The 19,259-nt window shown below is 49.5% G+C and overlaps 1 protein-coding gene and 1 long non-coding RNA gene across 5 annotated transcripts in view; one reads left to right on the top strand and one right to left on the bottom strand.

The window, feature by feature from the left end:
* Nucleotides 1-55: 55 nt before the first annotated feature.
* LOC308582046 (uncharacterized protein) lies at nt 56-11,589 on the bottom strand. Its single transcript, XM_081184863.1, has 7 exons — nt 10,525-11,589; nt 8,839-8,922; nt 6,673-6,761; nt 4,137-4,322; nt 2,308-2,445; nt 1,662-1,854; nt 56-1,008 (listed from the first exon to the last, which is right to left on the bottom strand). Exons 1-7 carry the CDS (start codon nt 11,300-11,302, stop codon nt 701-703), a joined length of 1,776 nt encoding a protein of 591 aa, XP_081040989.1. The 5' UTR covers nt 11,303-11,589; the 3' UTR covers nt 56-700.
* Nucleotides 11,590-14,962: 3,373 nt separating this feature from the next.
* LOC308582075 overlaps nt 14,963-19,259 on the top strand; it is a 65,623-nt gene continuing 61,326 nt past the window's right edge. For all 4 annotated transcript variants that reach the window (XR_014005471.1, XR_014005472.1, XR_014005473.1 and 1 more), the window contains exons 1-2: nt 14,963-15,392; nt 16,335-16,458. This is a non-coding gene — a long non-coding RNA (uncharacterized lncRNA). The remainder of the gene's footprint in view (nt 15,393-16,334; nt 16,459-19,259) is intronic.

Here is a 19,259-nt window from a genome sequence, read left to right on the forward strand (position 1 = left end):
ATCTGCTGGTAATCCTTGATGCATCTGGGGCCTCTTGTATTAAAAAGGGCTCCGGTAGGAAGAGGTGCCATTTATTTAGTCAAAGGATTTCTACCCTTCTCCTACAGCTGGAAAAATGCTCCCAGAGCAGCTTACAGAAATCAGTCGTAAGGCAGCCCTTGCCCTCCGGGTTATAATCAAAAAGACGTGGCGCACAAGGTAAAAGGGAATGGGAGGGAGGAGGAAAAATAAAAAAGCCAGCTCAGGCTCCTTTTCTTAAAGCTATAGGTCGTAGCTGGCAGGTATCCCTTAGCCTGAACAGGACAGGAGCAGAGCATCCCTGGGAAACAAAGCTCCCTCTCCATTCCCTCAGGATGCAGGAAGGCTGTGGGGTGGGTGTGTGGAAGCCATGTTGGGACCGTTTCCTGCAAGGCCATGAAGTGATGCAGCTCCTTTGGTCTGGCAACAGAATCTGTTGGCTGCCAGAGCCGCTCCTGGAAACGGGCAGGCTCTCCCACTGCTGTTCCCCCATAGCAGGTGGCTTGGGAAGCTGAAGCCTGCTTCTCTCCTCTGTAGAGCCATATAGGGCTGGAGCCATGTGGACCACGTCTTTAGCTAGGCCAGGGCTGACCAATCACAGGCTTGCCTTCTTGGCACGCCCTGGCTTGTTTCAGACTGACATCCTGCGTGCCAACTTGGCTTCTGGCCCGCCAGACTGGCTTCAGGGTACACCGGCGCTTTGCTGCTCCCACCTGCCCAGGACAAAGCGCCACTTGCCCTCAGCCAGCTGCGTGTCTCGGAGGGAGACATCGCAGTGCCAGACGGCGCGCAGGCGACGCTCGCCCCACGGGAAAAGCCTCACGCTGACGGCTTGGCCTGTGGCGGCCACCTCCTCCTCACTCACGGCCTCCATCAGCTCACACAGCTTGGCTGGGGTCAGCCCGGGAGCCGAGATGGTTGCCATGACGATGTTGGTCTCCACAGTGGCGGGGTTTACGGAGCAGAGAGGGGAGCCCAGGGCAAAGGCACCTGTAAAGGGAAAACACTTTGGGGTTTAAAATGGCGAGCGGGGATAAGTTATCAAACGACAGGATAAATGGGTGGGTGGATAGGGAATTGGGAGAGATCCTCACCCACTAACAGGGAGGGCTGGCCTGCTGAAATCTGAACTGAAAGCTGACCCCAGCATAGGAGGAGCTGGAGAAATCTACCCTCAGAGCCTTGGCTCAAGGGGGCACCCTGTGTCAGCGAAGGGGTGGTGAGCCTCGATCGCCCAGCAGAGGGTAAAGGTACTCCTGACCTTTAGGCCCGGTGGCGGACGACTCTGGGGTTGCAGCGCTCATCTCGCTCTATAGGCCGAGGGAGCCGGCGTTTGTCCGCAGACATGTGGCCAGCATGACTAAGCTGCTTCTGGCGAACCAGAGCAGCACACGGAAACACCGTTTACCTTCCCGCCGGAGCGGTACCTATTTATCTACTTGCACCTTGACGTGCTTTCGAATTGCTAGGTTGGCAGGAACAGGGACCAAGCAACGGGAGCTCACTCCGTTGCGGGGATTTGAACCACCGACCTTCTGATTGGCAAGTCCTAGGCTCTGTGGTTTAATCCACAGCGCCACCCGCGTCCCCCCAGCAGAGGTTAGTCATTATCAATCCCTCCTTCAGCCTCACAGAACAGGCACCTTGGGCGAAGTGTCTGGCATTGTGATGATCCCTCTTCAGCGTCTCCTCCACACGGCTCAATCCAACCAGGCCAGCAGCTGCCAGGACCCCTGCCTGGCGCATCCCACCCCCAAGGAGCTTCCGCACGCGCCAGGCTTCGGCGATCAGCTCTCCGCTTCCAGCCAGAAGTGCCCCGGCTGGTGCTCCCACACCCTGTGTCATCGAAAAGAGAAAAGATGGGGTTAGCCAGTGTGGAGGCTATGGAGAATCCCAAACCTCTCGGCCCCCCATCTGGGGACTCTGCGTGGAGAAGCTCTTGCACAGCCCCTTCCACTAGCCTCTATCTATCTTTGTTTGAATCCTGCTGATTTCTGCTGCAAATCCAAGGACGGATCGCAGAGGTTTCAAACACGTTGCCAGGGAAGGATTGCAGTTCTGCTTTGCAGGTGGATGGTCTCAGGCTCAGTCCCCAGGTAAGGCTGGGAGGGGCCCCTTTTGGGAATCCTGGGGAGCCGCTGCCAGTCCGCGTAGGCAATACTGAGCTGGATGGAACAGCGGTCTGGCTCAGCTTCCTAAGTCCCCACGGTTAGGTGAGCCTCGCAGGTACTGCGCTTGCACTCTTCCCCGAAATCCACCCTGTTCAGAGCCACAGCAGAAACCACCTACCTTCGAGAGGCACAGGGAGATAGAGTTGCAGTGCTGCGAGATATGAGCCGGCGGCACTCCCAAGGCCACGGCAGCGTTAAGCACCCTGGCGCCATCCATGTGAATCCGCAGCCCGTATCGCTGGGCTACCTGGTGCACCTGTGTAGAGAATGGAGCTCAGCCAACAACTTAAAGCGGGCTTTCTCAACCTCGGTCCTTCAGGTGTTTTTTTTGGCCTACAACCCCCATCATCCCTAGCTAGCAGGACCAGTGGTCAGGGATGATGGGAATTGTAGTCTCAAAGCATCTGGAAGCCTGACTTTAAGGCTTGCGACAGGCAGAGGGGAAGACGTCCCAGAGCTGGTGGCCTTTCTTAGGGGCATTGCAGGTTCCACTTTATGTGCAGCTCTAGGGGCCTCATGAGATCAGGGCCCCTGCTCTGCAAGAAAACTAAAAGACAATCTGGGGTTACTGTTGGTATCAGGCAGCCCAGCCAAGGGGTGCTAAGTTGGGGGTCTTCTTTTATCATCATCACTTCCTTTAATAACAAACTTGGGTGGTGCAGTGCCTGGCAGTTGCAAAGAGCTTTTTTAAAGCAAGGAGCCCCCCCGCCCCCGCTAAAATAGGGTCGATACATATCTAGAGATACCCTCCCTAAGTATAGAGGTATGACCAAAACCTCCCAAAATGGCCTGACAAGGACCTATGGATTTCCAGGGCTTTACCAAATGTAGATGTGCCAACTTAAGGGTGACAGTAGGAGTGGGAGAAGGAAATGAGATAAGGGTGGGGAAGCCAACAGTAAGCATCCTGGAAGTGTGGATTAAGGTGAAAAGTGGGGGTGGGGGTGGGGAAACCCTCCACCCTCCACTACACATGCATGCATTTTGGGTGGAGTCGAGATACACTGCAACTTTTTTTTAAAAAAAGTTTTGTTTATTGTATAAATAAACACAACTATTAAAAATATTGATAAATAAATACAAACGCTGAAAGTACTTGAATGAATAAAATGTTATTACTGCTACCACAGCAGCTATTGCTCACAATACCCACCACAACGAAAAGACTATTGAATTTTCTGAAAGAGTCAAAAAGCCTGAAGCCTTCCTTCTGGGAATGATCGGAGAGGAGATTAAGAAAGAAGATTACGTAATGTTTTAATATGCAACTGTAGCTGCCAGGATTCTATTAGCACAAAATTGGAAAACCCCAAATATCCCGACTGTTAAAGATTGGCAAATTAAATTATTTGAGTATATGGATTTAGCAAAAATGACGCAGAACATTAGACAGCAAAAAGGTAGAAAGTTTATTGACGAATGGTCTAAATTTATAACATATACAGAAACAAATTCTAGAGATATAAAAATCACAGTAGGCGTAATATAATTCTTGCGATGCGCAGATGTTATATAATGAAAAACTGCAGATTGGATTTAATATTCACATAACCCAAGACTGAGATGGAGGGAAGTCAACTGCTATTTGTTGTAATGTTTGTTTTTTGGTTGGTTAAGGTGTTTCTGATATGGTTGATGTTTTCTTTTGTCTTTGGTATGTGTTTGTTATTTTTCCTCTTTTTTTGTTGTTGTTTGGTAATAGAAAATGAATAAAAAGAAGATAAAAAAAAAAGAATTTTCTGAAAGAGTCAGAGAATCGTAGGGTTGAAAGGGACACTGAGGATCGTCCCGTCTCCAGCCCCCTGCAATGCAGGAATACACAGCTGTCCTATACGGGGACTGAACCTGCAATCTTGGCATCATCAGCACCATGCTCTAACCTGCTGAGCTATCCAGGCTCTCCCAGTCTGTTGGGTTGAGTCTGGATGAATGACTCATGGTACTCACCTCTTGCAGGTACTTAAGGGGCAGCACCCTTCCTCCGGCTGAGCTGTGCGTGTTCTCGAGGCAAATGAGCTCAGGGCGGGGGTGGTACTGGCTCTGGTGGGCCCGATGGATCTTCTGCTCCAGTTCATCCAGATTGATGGTCCCGTTGGGCAGGTCCTGTAATGCCTCTGAATGGACTCCCGCCACCTGGGTGAGAACAAAGTGGGTGGGTGGCCTCAGGCGAAGCCTGTACATGGTAAATGCCTCATGCCGATAAAAGCTTTAACATCAACTCCGATGCTGTTTATGGCGAATGTGAATATGTGGTACCCAGTTTGGTTGAAAACCAAGTTCTTTATGGAAAGGCACAAGCACATATGCAACCTCTCCGAATGAGCCACGGCCCCTGGCTGTTTGTGATAGTGAAGCCATCTGGTCTTGTAGTGTTGTAAACAAAAATCCGCCCTTTTCCCTTATGGGGTATCCAAGAGCCTATACAGAGTCCTTACATAGGTTCCTTATTGATAGGAGAAAATAACAGAGGCCAACCAGAGAATATTGAGATGCAAAGAAGCTAGTAAGCTTGATCTTTATTGATCTGTTGCAACAGGGTGCTCCCCTCACATGCAGGAAAGGAGGAGGAACCCAGAACAAAAGTGTGCCTCCCCTTATATAGGCATTTTCAATTCCCTACGCTGGAGCTCAAGACCACCCCTCCATACATCATACATACATCACAGAAAAGGTGGTCTACAGCAGAAATCTGAGTGCGTTGTTTATCTCATCTGACAGGTTACCTGTTAATGCTCACTTGATTGGATACCCTGGGGAGCCTGGCCAGTCTTTTGTAATGATAAATACTTAGTTCCTGAGCCAGGTCACAGGCTCACCCTATTCAAACACAGACATACCCTTAAGACAGGATTTGTGAAGGAAAAGTCAATGGGGAGGCTTTTCCATTTTCCTTTGACCTTGCAGACAAAACATTTGGTCAGTTTAGGAATCAAAAATGGTTTCAGGTCGGTCTTCCTGTGCTGATCTATGTACATGCTTGGCTGGTACATTTATAAACATTTATTATATATCTAAGACCTTAAAATTCTTATCACAGTAGGGAACAGACACTTCAGAACCTTTGAGAAGGTTCTTTGGTCAAGAAAAATCCTGATGCTTCCTAATCAAGCAAAACGAAAGCTGCAATTATATCCCCATTGAACAAGGCGGGGCTTAATTCAGAGCAAACAAGCCTAGCCTTGCACTGTAAGGCAGAGAGGTTGTGTTTCGGCTGCCTAGGTGGGCAGGAGACTTATGGGGGGAGCTGATAGGAGGCAGAGGCAAGTGCTGCCAATAAGTGTTTTGGAAAGTTAGGAGGACTGAAGCTTGGGATTATTTAAATGGATTAATACACAGAAGTAGTAGTTTTGGAGGTGCAAGCAACCTCAACCCAAAATGTTGCTTTGCAATTTTTGTGTTGTGCTCATATCTAAAGGCAGAAGTCATAGCATGTTAGTCTTGTGTCTAGGTTCTAAAATGCATTAAATATATTTAAGTCCTGCTGCGGTCATTGGGACCACTGATTCAGGATCTGAGTGCCAGAGACACACAGCAATCCGTGCTAAGCATATGGAAGAACAGAAAATGGGGCAACCTGCTGATAATGCATAAAGTGTTAGAATCCACAAGGCAGCTTCCTGTAAATACTGATTCATGCAAGGACCGCAAATAGCTTTCTACTCACAAGGGGGAAATCCCTTGGTTGGATCAATTGAATTCAAAACCCATGCACTGGCATTGCAGCAATGGAAGCGTTGCAAAGTATAACAAAGGGACAAATCACTAAAGTATCTATCGGTGGGGGGCGAGGCATGAGGAGTCAATAAATATCCCATACCTAGAAGGAATCAACATCACCTAGCTTAATCTCCTGTGCCCAGGGTTCCAGCTCCTTCTAAATTACCAGCAGAGAAAATCCAGGGCTCTAAGAATAAGATACTGGGTGCTTATAATCTCCAATTCTCAACAGTGGATCAGTGAGTTCGTTTCAAAAGCTTAGTGGAAAAGACTGTTCTGAGAAGGTATTTGCAGGCATAACATGCAAGCATTCTGGGGGGGTCAGCTAAAAAAAACAAAACATCATAGGAGGTAGCAAGGCAAATCATTAGAACGAAAGGGGAAGACAATTTCCTATTTGGTCCTTTAGTAATGGAACAATCTTCACACAATGTTCTTTTGAGCTGAGCACAGAGACACTTGTGCATGAAGTCGGGAACTGTTACTATCCAAGGAGAAGAGGAGGCAGCTTGTGCTAAAGGCCACTAGAGGGAAGCACATCACCAGGCTTCTCACTCCTCTGGCCAAGGTTTGAGTAAAGCCTTGGACAGCTGCATCCCCGTGGCCCCTTTGCGAGACTGTGACCACATTTGCCTTGGCAGCTGTAAGTACATGACCTTTGCCATTTCTCTGGTTCCTCGTTTTTGAGATGGAATATGGGTAGAAAGAGGCACAGTGGGTTTAGGTGATGGCCGGTGCTTCAGGGTCCCCTCCCAGCATCACTTACCTGTGCAATCCCTCCGTGCTCAAACACATGGATGTGGGATTCCCTCCCAAGCATGAGCTGCGCCCCTCGCTGGCGACAGTGGCACATGACTATGGTAAGAGAGGACAAGGGTGAGAACTGGGGGGTCTACAGTGGGAACAGGGGAAACAATGAACTAAGAGTCAGATGGCAAGAGAAAATGAGGATGAATCTGTCATAGTTATCCTCTCCACAAATATATAATGTAGAGTTTTACTTTCTTGGGCTCCATGATCACTGCAGATGGTGACAGCAGTCACGAAATTAAAAGACGCCTGCTTGGGAGAAAAGCAATGACAAACCTAGACAGCATCTTAAAAAGCAGAGACATCACCTTGCCAACAAAGGTCCCTATCGTAAAAGCTATGGTTTTCCCAGTAGTGATGTATGGAAGTGAGAGCTGGACCATAAAGAAGGTTGATCGCTGAAGAATTGATGCTTTTGAATTATGGTGCTGGAGGAGACTCTTGAGAGTCCCATGGGCTGCAAGAAGATCAAACCGATCCATTCTGAAGGAAATCAGTCCTGAGTGCTCACTGGAAGGACAGATCCTGAAGATGAGGCTCCAATACTTTGGCCACCTCATGAGAAGAGAAGACTCCCTGGAAAAGACCCTGATGTTGGGAAAGATGGAGGGCACAAGGAGAAGGGGACGACAGAGGACGAGATGGTTGGACAGTGTTCTCGAAGCTACCAGCATGAGTTTGACCAAACTGCGGGAGGCAGTGGAAGACAGGAGTGCCTGGCGTGCTCTAGTCCATGGGGTCACAAAGAGTCGGACACGACTAACAACCAAAAGAGTTGGAAGGGACCCTCAGGTCCAACCCACTGCAATTCAGGAATATGCAGCTGTCCCATATGGGGCTCGAACCTGCAACCTTAGCAACTATCAGCACCATGCTCTAACCAACTGAGCTAACCAGGCTGCCTGTTTTCATCATTGCTAGGAGATCCCTGAGCTGAAGCAGCCAGTAACGTTTATTCCAATCTCTCCAGCACCTTTTAAGAGTGCAGCCGTTAGGAGCTCTCATCTCACAGTCAAAAATGTTTTGCCTAGTAATTCTAAGGCTAGAGAAAGCCTCTTAGGCAGACGGTTGAGGGTGTATATTTTTCTTGTACACTGATGGCGCTGTACTGCCATCAATGCTGGTAACCCTGTGGCCCTCCAGAAGGTGTTGAACTACAACTCCCATCATCCCTGACCCACAGGCCTCAAGGTGGTGTACGTTGTTCTCCTCCCTATTTCATCCTAACAGCAACCATGTGAGGTAGGTTAGGCTAAGAGAAGGTGACTGGCCCAAGGCCACCCAGGGAGATTCATGACTGAGTGAGGATTTTAACCCTGGTCTCCCAGGTCATAGTCCTATACTCTGTTATGCCACACTGGGAGTCTTGCAACATTTAGAGGGCCACAAAGTCCCTGCCACTGATTTTATAAATAATAACTGAAATAAAAAAACAGAACTAGAACAAAATGAAACTCTCTCTCCTGATTGCTTCATTCAGGGGTAGGTGGGGCTATTTGTGGGGGTTTTTTATGACTGAGTCTTAGGGCATAGCCCTTACAAGGAGACTTAGGTAAAGGTAAAAGGACCCCTGACCATTAGGTCCAGTCATGACCGACTCTGGGGTTGCGGTGCTCATCTCGCTTTATTGGCTGAGGGAGCCGGCGTACAGCTTCCGGGTCATGTGGCCAGCATGACTAAGCCACTTCTGGCGAACCAGAGCAGCGCATGGAAACGCTGTTTACCTTCCTGCTGGAGTGGTACCTATTTATCTACTTGCACTTCATGCTTTTGAACTGCTAGGTGGGCAGGAGCTGGACTGAGCAACGGGAGCTCAGCCCGTCGCAGGGATTCGAACCGCCGACCTTCTGATCGGCAAGTCCTAGGCTCTGTGGTTTAATTACATAATAATAAAACAGAGGGCATTAAAGTTATAGGCAGAGCACATATGTATTTATATGCCTGGTGTAAAAAAGGGCTCTGATCCAGTGCAGGCATCTGCCAATGGGAGAAGAGGGGGTCACCACGGCACCGCTCCCACCCAATCAACTCCAAAGAGTTGGGGGACCTCCCAGAACAGGATGGAAGGTGGTACGAGGGGCTGCAAGGGAAACCAGCTCCGATTGCTTCTTATAAGACTTACCAGCAATGAGGTTCGCCATGGTGGCTGTGGGAACAAACAGAGCCCCTTCCATTCCAAGGAGATCAGCCACTACTCTCTGCAGTTCTGAAGAGGGAAATAAGAACACAAGGACAAGAAGAAGCCACCCTCAAGTTTCAGATAGTGCATAGGGTGTGTGGGTGGGATGTCAGAAGTTCACAACTGTGAGCCTGTTGACAGAATCAGGATATTTGAATTTTAACACCTCCTACTCCAGGTTGCTGAAGCCTCTCTTGGCTTTTACAATATATATATATAATGATCAGCATCACGTTTTGGCAATGGGTTTATTTTACATAAAGGTAAAGGTACCCCTGCCCGTACAGGCCAGTCGTGACCGACTCTGGGGTTGTGTGCTCATCTCACTCTATAGGCCGGGAGCCAGTGCTGTCCGCAGACACTTCCAGGTCACGTGGACAGCGTGACGAAGCTGTTCTGGCGAGCCGGCACCAGCGCAGCACACGGAAAGGCCGTTTACCTTCCCGCAAGCGGTCCCTATTTATCTACTTGCACCCGGGGGTGCTTTCGAACTGCTAGGTTGGCAGGTGCTGGGACCGAGCAATGGGAGCACACCCCGCCGCGGGGATTCGAACTGCCGACCATGTGATCGGCAAGTCCTAGGCGCTGAGGTTTTTACCCACAGCGCCACCCGCGTCCCATTATTTTACATACATTCCCCAAATATTTCAGCCAGTAACATAAGCAAAACGTAAGTGGACTGAATATTATTCCCATGAACAAGCTCCTTTCAGACAAGTTTGGGGCAATTTCCAGAGCGGTAGTCTCTTAAAAACAACAGCAAAATGACTTGTGACACTTCAAAGGCTAACGATTTTATTATGGCACAAGCATTTGCAGACTAGGCACGTTAAAATCACCCATGGAGCTTAGATTAATTCTTCATGGAGATAGACACCCAGCAGCCAACACTGGCCCTTAAAGCCACAGGAAACTATATATTATATGACAATAAACAAAATCCAGGTGTAGAGCCTGTCTTTCCATAAAATATTCAGGGCGGCCCTTTCCATCTGCTCCCCTCCAAATGCAACGTTTTTCCTGGAAGGTATTGTATTTTTATGTTGTGAATCGCCTTGTCATCTTTGGATGAAGGGCAGTGTAAAGGTAAAGGGACCCCTGACCATTAGGTCCAGTCGTGACCGACTGGTGTTGTGGCGCTCATCTTGATTTATTGGCTGAGGGAGCTGGCATACAGCTTCCAGGTCATGTGACCAGCATGACTAAGCCGCTTCTGGCGAACCAGAGCAGTGCACGGAAACGCCGTTTACCTTCCCACCAGAGCGGTACCTATTTATCTACTTGCACGTTGATGTGCTTTCAAACTGCTAGGTTGGCAGGAGAAGGGACTGAGCACCCCGTTGCGGGGATTCGAACCGCCGACCTTCTGATCGGCAAGTCCTAGGCTCTGTGGTTTAAGCCACAGCGCCACCCGCGTCCCATGAAGGGCAGTATGCCAATTTAATAAGAAGAACAAATAACAAAACTAAATATCTGATGTTCACAGTGCCATTGCTTTCACAGCTGGGTCTTGAAAACGAGCAGCCTTGCTCCAAAGCATTAGGCACAGTTGCACCCTAGCCTGTGGCAGCATGGAACCCTTTGCAGAGCCTTACCGCCCCAGGGATGCCCCTTTTCACCCAGACTCACCATTGACCGTGGGGTCCTCCCCGTAGTCATCATCCCCCACCTCTGCCTGGGCCATGGCTTGCCTCATCTTGGGGCTCGGCTGAGTCACAGTGTCACTGCGCAGATCCACCACGTGGCACTCAGTCCCTGCTGGGCGACTGGCATGGTAACTATGCTTGCCCACTCTTGGAGCAGGGACAAGGGAAGAAGACGGCTGCTTGGTGTGCCACCAAGGTAGACTGGCACAATGTTGCCCAGTGACTGACTGGCTGTATGTCCTTAACAGGATCTTCATAAGCCAAGGTGACCTGAGGCTGGCACTAAGCGACTGGCGAGTAGAGCTTGGGTGGGCTAAGCTACTGCAAAAGGTCTTACACGGGCCCTTTTGGCTCAGAAAGGTGTCAACACCCTGGAACCAACAGCGTGGGAGGGCCAGGCAAGCACCAAGTCCCTGGCACGGTCTGAGTTGATGCATGCAGGCTTTAGATATCTGGCAGCGGTAACCGTGCCCAGAGGGCACCAGGGTGGTGCCCACGCCCCACCGCCTGCGAGAAAACCGAGACAGAATAGCCCCTGGCTGCGTGCACCAGCCAACGGGCTGGCAGGAGTCGCTGCTGAACCCAGGGCAACCAGCCTTGCAGCTGCTCGGTGCACAGGCTTCCCCGCCGTGGCTGGCGGCAGGCGGAGTAGCGGGAGCCCAGCAGGAGCAGATGCGGGCATGGAGCTCCTTGCCGAGGAGGGCACGACCTCCGCGCCTGGCCATTTCTCCCCCGGTCTGCAGCGCCGGCACCAGCGACATCGCCGCTTCTTCCGCCCAGCACAAACTGGGCAGAGTCCAAAGCTTCACGCTCTTCCCCTAAGGAGCCAGACTACAACTCCCAGCATGCTTCGGGCGCTGGGATTTCTCTCTGCCCTGTTCCCACAGAGTTTTGGGAGTTGTAGTCCCTGTGCAGAATACAGCAAGTGCGCCGGGATCTTTCTCTGCCCCGTTCGCGCGGCGTTTGGGGAGTTACAGTCCCGGTGGGAGTTATAGTCCGGTTTAGAAATGGCATGGTAGCGTGTGCGGGAGGAGAGAAACTGCATTTGTGAGAAGCTATAGGACGGACAGTTCCAGTTGAGGTGGGGGGAAAGGATGAGTCCTGCGCCTCCTCTCCCGCCCACCAGCCAACCCAACCCTTTCCTCCCCTCGACGACGCCATCAGGAAAGTGGCAGCGAGCGGGCACCCTTCTCTCCCTCTCCCCCACATAGAATCATAATTTTAATTAATTTTTATTATTTTCCCCAAAATAGAAACAGGGGCGCCGACTTATAAAAAATATTGGGGGGGCCCATACCGGGGTCCTGCCGCTGGTTTGCTCGGGTAGCCGGGAGAACGCAGTTCGAGGTGGCGGTGTTGGGGAGAGACCCTCGCTCAGGGCGCCACAAGACTTGGCGGCCGGCGGCCTATCTGGGGGGTTTTGGAGCGTATTTCGGCGGAGCGATTGGGGAGGAGGGGGCTTGTTGCCGGATTCTTCAGCTGGGCTGGAGATCCGCTGCTGCGGGTCCCTGGGCCGAGTTGTGAGCACGGCCTGCTGAAGGGAGATCCAGCCGATTGCGCGACGGGGACGGCCGGGGCTCTCCGGCTAGGGCGTGCGGCTGGCTGGCTGGCTGGCTGGTGAGGGAGCAGGTGGGGAGGAGGCGGGGGTCCTCACTCTCTTAGGAAACGCACCCGCGCGCCCGATTGCCACGAAGTCCGAAGGGTGCGTGTGTGGAATTAAAAAGCAAAAACGAGATACGGGCAGGGCAGGCAAAGAGTTTTCCGCAAGAGGATGGAGGGCAGGTTGAAGAGAAAATCACTCAAGATGAGACAGTCAAATCAGCCATGATAAAATGGGCTCAGGATCTTGGGTATAACATCATGTTTGAGGACTGGGAAAGGTTATGGACCACCGGAATGAAATTCACGGCATGTAATGCCTTGATGGAAAATATTATGAAAATGATTTATAGGTGGTACATGACCCCAGTCAAGCTTGCAAAAATATATCACCTGTCTGATAATAAATGTTGGAAATGTAAGGAGGCTGAAGGGACATTCTTTCACCTCTGGTGGACTTGTCCAAAAGTGAAGGCCTTCTGGGAAATGATCTATAATGAGTTAAAAAAGGTATTTAAGTATACCTTTCCCAAGAAACCAGAGGCCTTCCTCTTGGGCATTGTTGGCCAGAAAGTGTTAAAGAAGGATAGAACTTTCTTTATGTATGCAACTACAGCAGCAAGAATACTTATCGCAAAATATTGGAAGACACAAGATTTGCCCACACTGGAAGAGTGGCAGACGCAAATGATGGACTACATGGAACTGGCTGAAATGACTGGCAGAATCCGAGATTTGGGAGAAGAAACAACGGAAGAGGACTGGAAAAAATTTAAGGACTATTTACAAAAACAATATAAGTTGTATGAATGTTAAAAATTTACACGATTCGGAAACTATAGCTTCAGCAATTAGATTTGGGAAACAGGAAATTATATTTTAAGTAAGAAAAGGTCAAAATCTAAGGTAATACTATGTTTAATTTAAGATATAAGTAACTGATGAAAAGTATGTTAAATTTAGAGGTATAGTATTTGAAAAGTACAAAATAAGGTACGAAACAAGGTAATAATTTGCTGATATCTTTATTATAAAGAATGCAGGGTAAGGGAGATGCGAGGAAGTCCAGTTAGTTATATAAAAAATGTGTTGAATGGTTGGTTTTCTTTTCTTCTTTTTCTTGTTCTTTTACTTTTTTCTTCAGTGTATGTTTCTAACTTTGTATTTGAAAACTTAATAAAATATTTATAAAAAAAAAAAGAGAGAGAAAATCCTTTCGCTTTTCTGGGGCGCAGGGAAGTCTCAGAGCCGGAGGTTGGGGAAGGGACCCCCTTTGCTCTGCCCTCTTCTCTCGTCTTAGATTCGCATGGGGGTCCCCGCCCGAGCTTGCCTGGCCACCGGGCCACACAAGGGCCGCGCTCTACGCGGCGCACCTTGCTAGCCGCGCAGCTGTCCTCCGCGGCTGCGGAGCGGCCCTGCGCCGGTGCCCAGCCCCTCTGGGCGCCCGCTGCGCTGCCAATGACAAGCGGGCGACGTCGCGGGCGGGGAAGGCGTCGCTTTCTTTCCCGATCCTTCATCCTCCCAGTCTTCCAGCCCTTTTTTGGGTTGGAAGCTCGTCTCGTTCGCCCTTCTCCTTTCTTCACCCTTCGCGCAATTTTCCTCCCTCGTCTCCCTCCCCATTTCTCCTTCCTTCCTGACTGACTGGCGGGCTCTGGCTCGGGCTCGGGCTCGGGCTCCGGGTCGGGCTCAGGCTCAGGCTCGGGCTCGGGCAGCCACAGCGTCGGCGGTGTTGGCGATCGGTGGCGCGGGGGGATGGTCCTCCCGGGGGAGCCGGCGCTGCTCAATGGGGTTGCCAAGGAGACAGGCCGGCCGCCCCCCTCCCCCGGCCCGGCGCCCCCCGCCGCGCCGGTGCCCTATAAAAGCCGCGGACGCGCCAAGCGTCAACAGGCAGAGCCTCGAGATTATCTCGCCGCGCTCGAGATTATTGGGGGGGCTGAGCCCCCCCAAACGAATTATTGAGGGGGCTCGGGCCCCCTCAAGCCCCATGGAGTCGGCGCCTATGAATAGAAATTAAACAAAGAACATCAAAGAACAACACATAACACTATAAACACACTTATATACATGTTTTCCAAAATGAAAACTAATAAAAAGAAAAAGAAAGGAAAGGAAAAATAAATATATATATAGAAAAAAAGACCCAAAAAAGAGAAAAAATACTTTTCATAACCTGGAATATTACCAAATTCTTGCTTCAAATACTGCAATACAGTATATAAATCTTAGTTAAAATATTATAAAAGACTTCCACCGCATTCACCACACGTCTTAGTTGTCTTACTCGCATTTACATCTGTTCAATCATTTCCCTTCCTTAGATTCTTTCATAATCAATCAAATCTTTATGTTCTCTGTATTCTTCACAAGGTTAGTCTAGAATTTTAATTCAGAAACAATGGAAATGTTTAAATGATTATTTATACAAGCAGGGATCCAATACGAAAGTCTGGTTGTGTCTAAAATCATAGATTTGTAGAGTTGGAAGGGACCACAAGGATCCTCTGGTCCAACACCCGTGCAATGCAGGAATCTTTTGCTTGACATGATGCTCGAACTCATGACCCTGAGATTAAGAGTCTTATGCTCTCCCAAATGAGCTATCGCAGGGCCACTACATTTAAGGCACCGGTCATTCAACTTTCCCTCGCGCAGGAGGAGCAACATGCCCCCTCCCTCTTCCCTGAGCGCTCATTGGCGGTTCTGGCCAGGCTGAGTAGCGTCATCCGCATACAGGTGACGTCTTCAGATTGGAGCCAATGGCAGGTTTCCGGAAGTATCTGCCTCCTCAGGCACGCTGGGTGTTGTAGTCCGTCCATGCCCCTTATCTCTATAGTAACAGCGTACGCATGTTTCCTTCCTCCACCACCTGCTTTTGGGCGTCTGGCTCAGCAGAGGCAATGAAACTTTGTCGCCTCCCCGCCCCCAGTGGCAAGTCTGGGGATTTAAAAGAAGAAATGTTACCAAAAAGGCACGCAGGCACCGCTCCGCCAGCAGTTGCGCTCCTGTTTAGACTCCTGACAGGCTGCGGTCAACCTGGCTGGGAGTATGTCTAATAATCTAATTGAACCCAGTAGCGTTTACTTCCAGCTAGGCATGCGTAGGGTGGCACTGAAAATCAATAATGGACTTTTTTGAATTCGCATTGTTTTTGCAGAGGCATCTCCCCACCCCACCCCTAACTTCCCCAAATCCCATCAAGTCAGAAATCATGCCACCAATGGGACAAAGCATTCATCTGAGGCACGGATTATGGTGAGTGTTCATAATTTTTAAACAGCCTGCCCAAACGGCCATAAAACCCTTATTGCATCAATGACCCCGGACTTGAGGGGACCCGTGCCCCGCATTTTAAAACGAACAAGAATCGCAGTCTCCTTGCATTGTTCTTTCTTTTCATTTCTGCCTGGGTGCCTCACAGTTGGGCAGAGATAGAATCTGTATCTTTGTAGCCAGAGATAGAATCATAATATTGTTCACCTGCCCCATCACACATTCGCATTATGCACAGCAGGACTTCAAACCTTCAAACCTGATAAAATATTGCACAGGTTTCAATAATTACTTTAAAACCCATTGAAGTCAGTAGGAGGGAAATTTCTTGTACCAGGGTCAAAGCTGATGTAAAGTTGCACTGTCGATGGGGTATGTGGCCATGGCTGGATAAGACAGGGAGAGAATGGGCTGCCTGCAACTCCACAGAGTAAATGGCTGAACAATTGCATGGGCTTTGTTTCAACTGGAGATGAGGTGAGGCTATGCATGTCACTGAAGTTTAATTACTCTGCTTTCTGTGATACTGGGGTATTATTCCAGTCTCCTCCTCATATTCCTGGCTATGGCCTTCTCCTGGCCATGGCTGAGACACTGCCAGCGGGTAGTCTGCCAAATGGTTATTGGAAAAGTATCCACAGGCTTGCCTCATCGCTGGATGAGAAGCTAGTTTGGCCCATTTTGCGAAAAAAATGTGTGTGTACGTACATGTTTAAAATGCTTCCCCAGCCGCTACCAGGAAGGAAGTCAGAGATATGAACTCTGTTGCTGGGAAGATTGGTCCAATCTCGCTTGTAGTGACAAGCCTTCACGGCAGAGCTGACCCCAACTCCCAGCGTAACTGCATAAAACGTGTTTTATGAGCTCCATAAACCTCCTCCTCTTTGTGGTTGCCGCATGATGCCTTGTTCTTGAGATCTATAGGCCGTTTGGAACCGGGACAAGATCAACACAATGCAAATGGTGTAGATCAGCTCTTCCCACAGAATCAACGCTGCCCCTCTTATTTACCTGCTCTGCCCAGTGCCTTGGCTTGCCTGTCTGTACGGTAAGACCTCCCTGGGGTGGGTCAATGTTATTAACATACAACCACATATGTGTACATCGGGTACTCTTCTGTGTCTGCCTGCACCCTTGAAAAGCACACACTTTGGCACAAAGAATCACTCCTTGCTGCTCCTGCTCTTTTGCCCCCCTTGTACCATGGGAGCCCTATAAAGTCAGTGAATGAACCATAAACAACCCATCCTACAGCTACATCTCACCCCGTGGCAAGGGCCAGATGTTAACAGTCATGCTTTATTTATTGCTTTTATTTCCTCCCAGTTCCAGTAAGTTGTCCTCCTGCCCAAGTGGCTCATGATTAGGCAGCAAGAGGCCTCTAATCTTGCCGATCTGATTTACTGTCACTGAGAATAGCCACTTCCCGTTACTGGGCCCAGGCTTGGGAACACAGTCAGCACTGCTGAACCACAAACTTATCCCGCCCTACTTGTACCTTCTTTCCTGGTAACTTCACCAGCCTGTAAATGTTGGTTGGGCAAGGCAAAGAGAAGGGCCTGGGGAGAAAAGGCGTGCTAGCACCTGGGTGAGTGGCAGTGAAAGGGGAGGGAGAGGGAGGGGAGGCTTAAAAAGGCAGGGGGTGACCAGTAAGGCAGTAAACTGCATAGATTACAGGCTCCAATACAAGGTGGGATATGGCATACCCGCCAATATTTCTCCAGTGAAAATAGGGACATCCCAGTCAATATTGTTGTTACTATTATTTATACCCCACCCATCTTACTGGGTTGCCCCAGCCACTCTGGGCTGCTTCAAACATAAATAAAAACATAATAAAACATTAAACATCTAAAAACTTCCCTATACAGGGCTGCCTTCAGATGCCTAATAAAGGTTGCACTTATCTTCTTGGCTTGGGGGTTGCACAACTCCATACCCTCCAACATTTCTCCAATGAAAATAGAGAAGTCCTAAGGGAAAGCAGGACATTCTGGGATCAAATTGGAAACCAGGACAGCTTCTGTAAGTCCAGGACTGTCCCTGGAAAATAGGGACCCTTGGAGGGTCTGATATGGGGGGCAGGACAGGGTACAGGGTATGCTGGCAGCAGCAGACAGTCCAGTCTCACTCACCACTTTCCAGCTGTTCCAAACAGGGACGCGGACTTAGAAAAAATATTGGGGGGGCCCAGGAAAGCTCATGAATAATAAATAAGCTCATGAATATGCAAATAAAGTGGCTCCGGCCCTAAATAGGGCAAGCCACGCCCCCAGCCAGCCGATTGGCTGGCTGGGAGGTGTGGCCAGTCAGGATTCCCCTGTTCTCGCGGGATTTCCGGCAGTGCCTCCGATTAGGGCGCGCGGCTGGCTGGCTGGCGAAGGAGCAGGTGAGGAGGAGGCGGGGGACGGCAGCGGCGCTCTCCTGGAAGGGCGCCCGCCCGAGATTATTGGGGGGGCTGAGCCCCCCCAAAAAAAATTTTGAGGGGGCTCGAGCCCCCTCAAGCCCCATGGAGTCGGCGCCTATGGTTCCAAACCACCATACATTTAAAGTTCACACCATACATTTAAAGTTCATGACTTCCCCTGCTGAATTGTGGAAATTGTAGTTTGTTAAGGGTGCTGGAAATTGTAGCTTTGCGAGGGGTAAAGCTGCATTTCCCAGGATTCTTATGGGGAAAGTTATGTGCTTTACAGGTCTGGTGTGTACACAGCCTAAGTGTCTCCAATGCACTCATTAAAAGCTTTTGGGAGTAAGCAAGGGTGCCTGAGGTCCTGCTCCCACTTTGCAACAGGAGAGAAGGGTGCCCATCAGGAACTCAACCCACATCTCTTCCTCCTAAACCAATCAGAACGAGACCAAAGCCACACAGACCCTTGCGAAGGTGCAGAGGCTTTCTAGGGCCTGTCCTCACATTCATTACAGTACAAGTCTTTCCGGGCAACAACCTATTTATTGAGCATTCGTCCTGATTTGATTGCAGGCTGATTAGATGATGCAGGCTAGTTAACGAGCATTCAATCTGATTTGTTTGTGAGGAAGTTAGATGATGTTGCATCAAAGCACGTGTTATTCTTCATGATCCTTATCGCAAAAGGTCTGATCTTTTGGGGAAGCAGGTTTCTGTGCATGATTTCTCTATCAGCTATACAGTGGTGCCCCGCAAGACAAATGCCTCGCAAGACGGAAAACTCGCTAGACGAAAGAGTTTTCCGTTTTGGAGGTGCTTCGCAAAACAAATTTCCTATGGGCTTGCTTCGCAAGACGACAATGTCTTGCGAGTTCCTGCTGGTTTTTTCCCCTTTCCTCCCCCTTTTTCTAAGCCGCTAAGCAGCTTATCAGCTGATCCGATCAGCAGATAAGCCGCTAAAAGCCGCTAATAGTGCTAATAGCGCTAATCCGCTAATCCGTCAATGGGCTTGCTTCGCAAGACGAAAAAACCGCTAGACGAAGAGAATCACAGAACGTAATTGGGCAACCTGAATCTGCCAGTGTGAGATTGAATCCCACCCCCAAATAGTGACAGTCTGGATGTGCCCTAAATTAGTATAGGGATAGGGTAGGTGATGGCTTTTCCACTTTCTCTGGAGTAAACCTAGGACCAGAGGAACAAGAAGTACTTTGCACACTTTGTCTGGCTTTCTTGACAGATGTTATTGTGAGCTGACTGGCAGAACAAGGTCTTCCATCTTGCGCTTGGACTCTTGTAGATTCCAGCCCTTTCCAAATACATCCCAAATACATGTAGTGTAAAGTTTAGAGCGTCAGATTAGGGCTAAGGAAACACAGGTTCAAATTGTCATTCAGACATGCAGTTCACCGAGTGACCATAGGGCTAAGTATCCATTC

Source organism: Podarcis bocagei (assembly GCF_964188305.1).
Source record: "Podarcis bocagei genome assembly, chromosome: 2".
Taxonomy (NCBI): Eukaryota; Metazoa; Chordata; class Lepidosauria; order Squamata; family Lacertidae; genus Podarcis; species Podarcis bocagei.

Coding starts and splice junctions, on each gene's coding strand:
- LOC308582046 (XM_081184863.1), bottom strand. CDS start 11,302: ATGTCGCTGGTGCCGGCGCTGCAGACCGGGGGAGAAATGGCCAGGCGC. Junction 2,446..4,136: donor CCCTTAAGTACCTGCAAGAG/GTGAGTACCATG, acceptor TTCTCTACACAG/GTGCACCAGGTAGCCCAGCG. Junction 1,009..1,661: donor TGCCAGACACTTCGCCCAAG/GTGCCTGTTCTG, acceptor TTCCCTTTACAG/GTGCCTTTGCCCTGGGCTCC.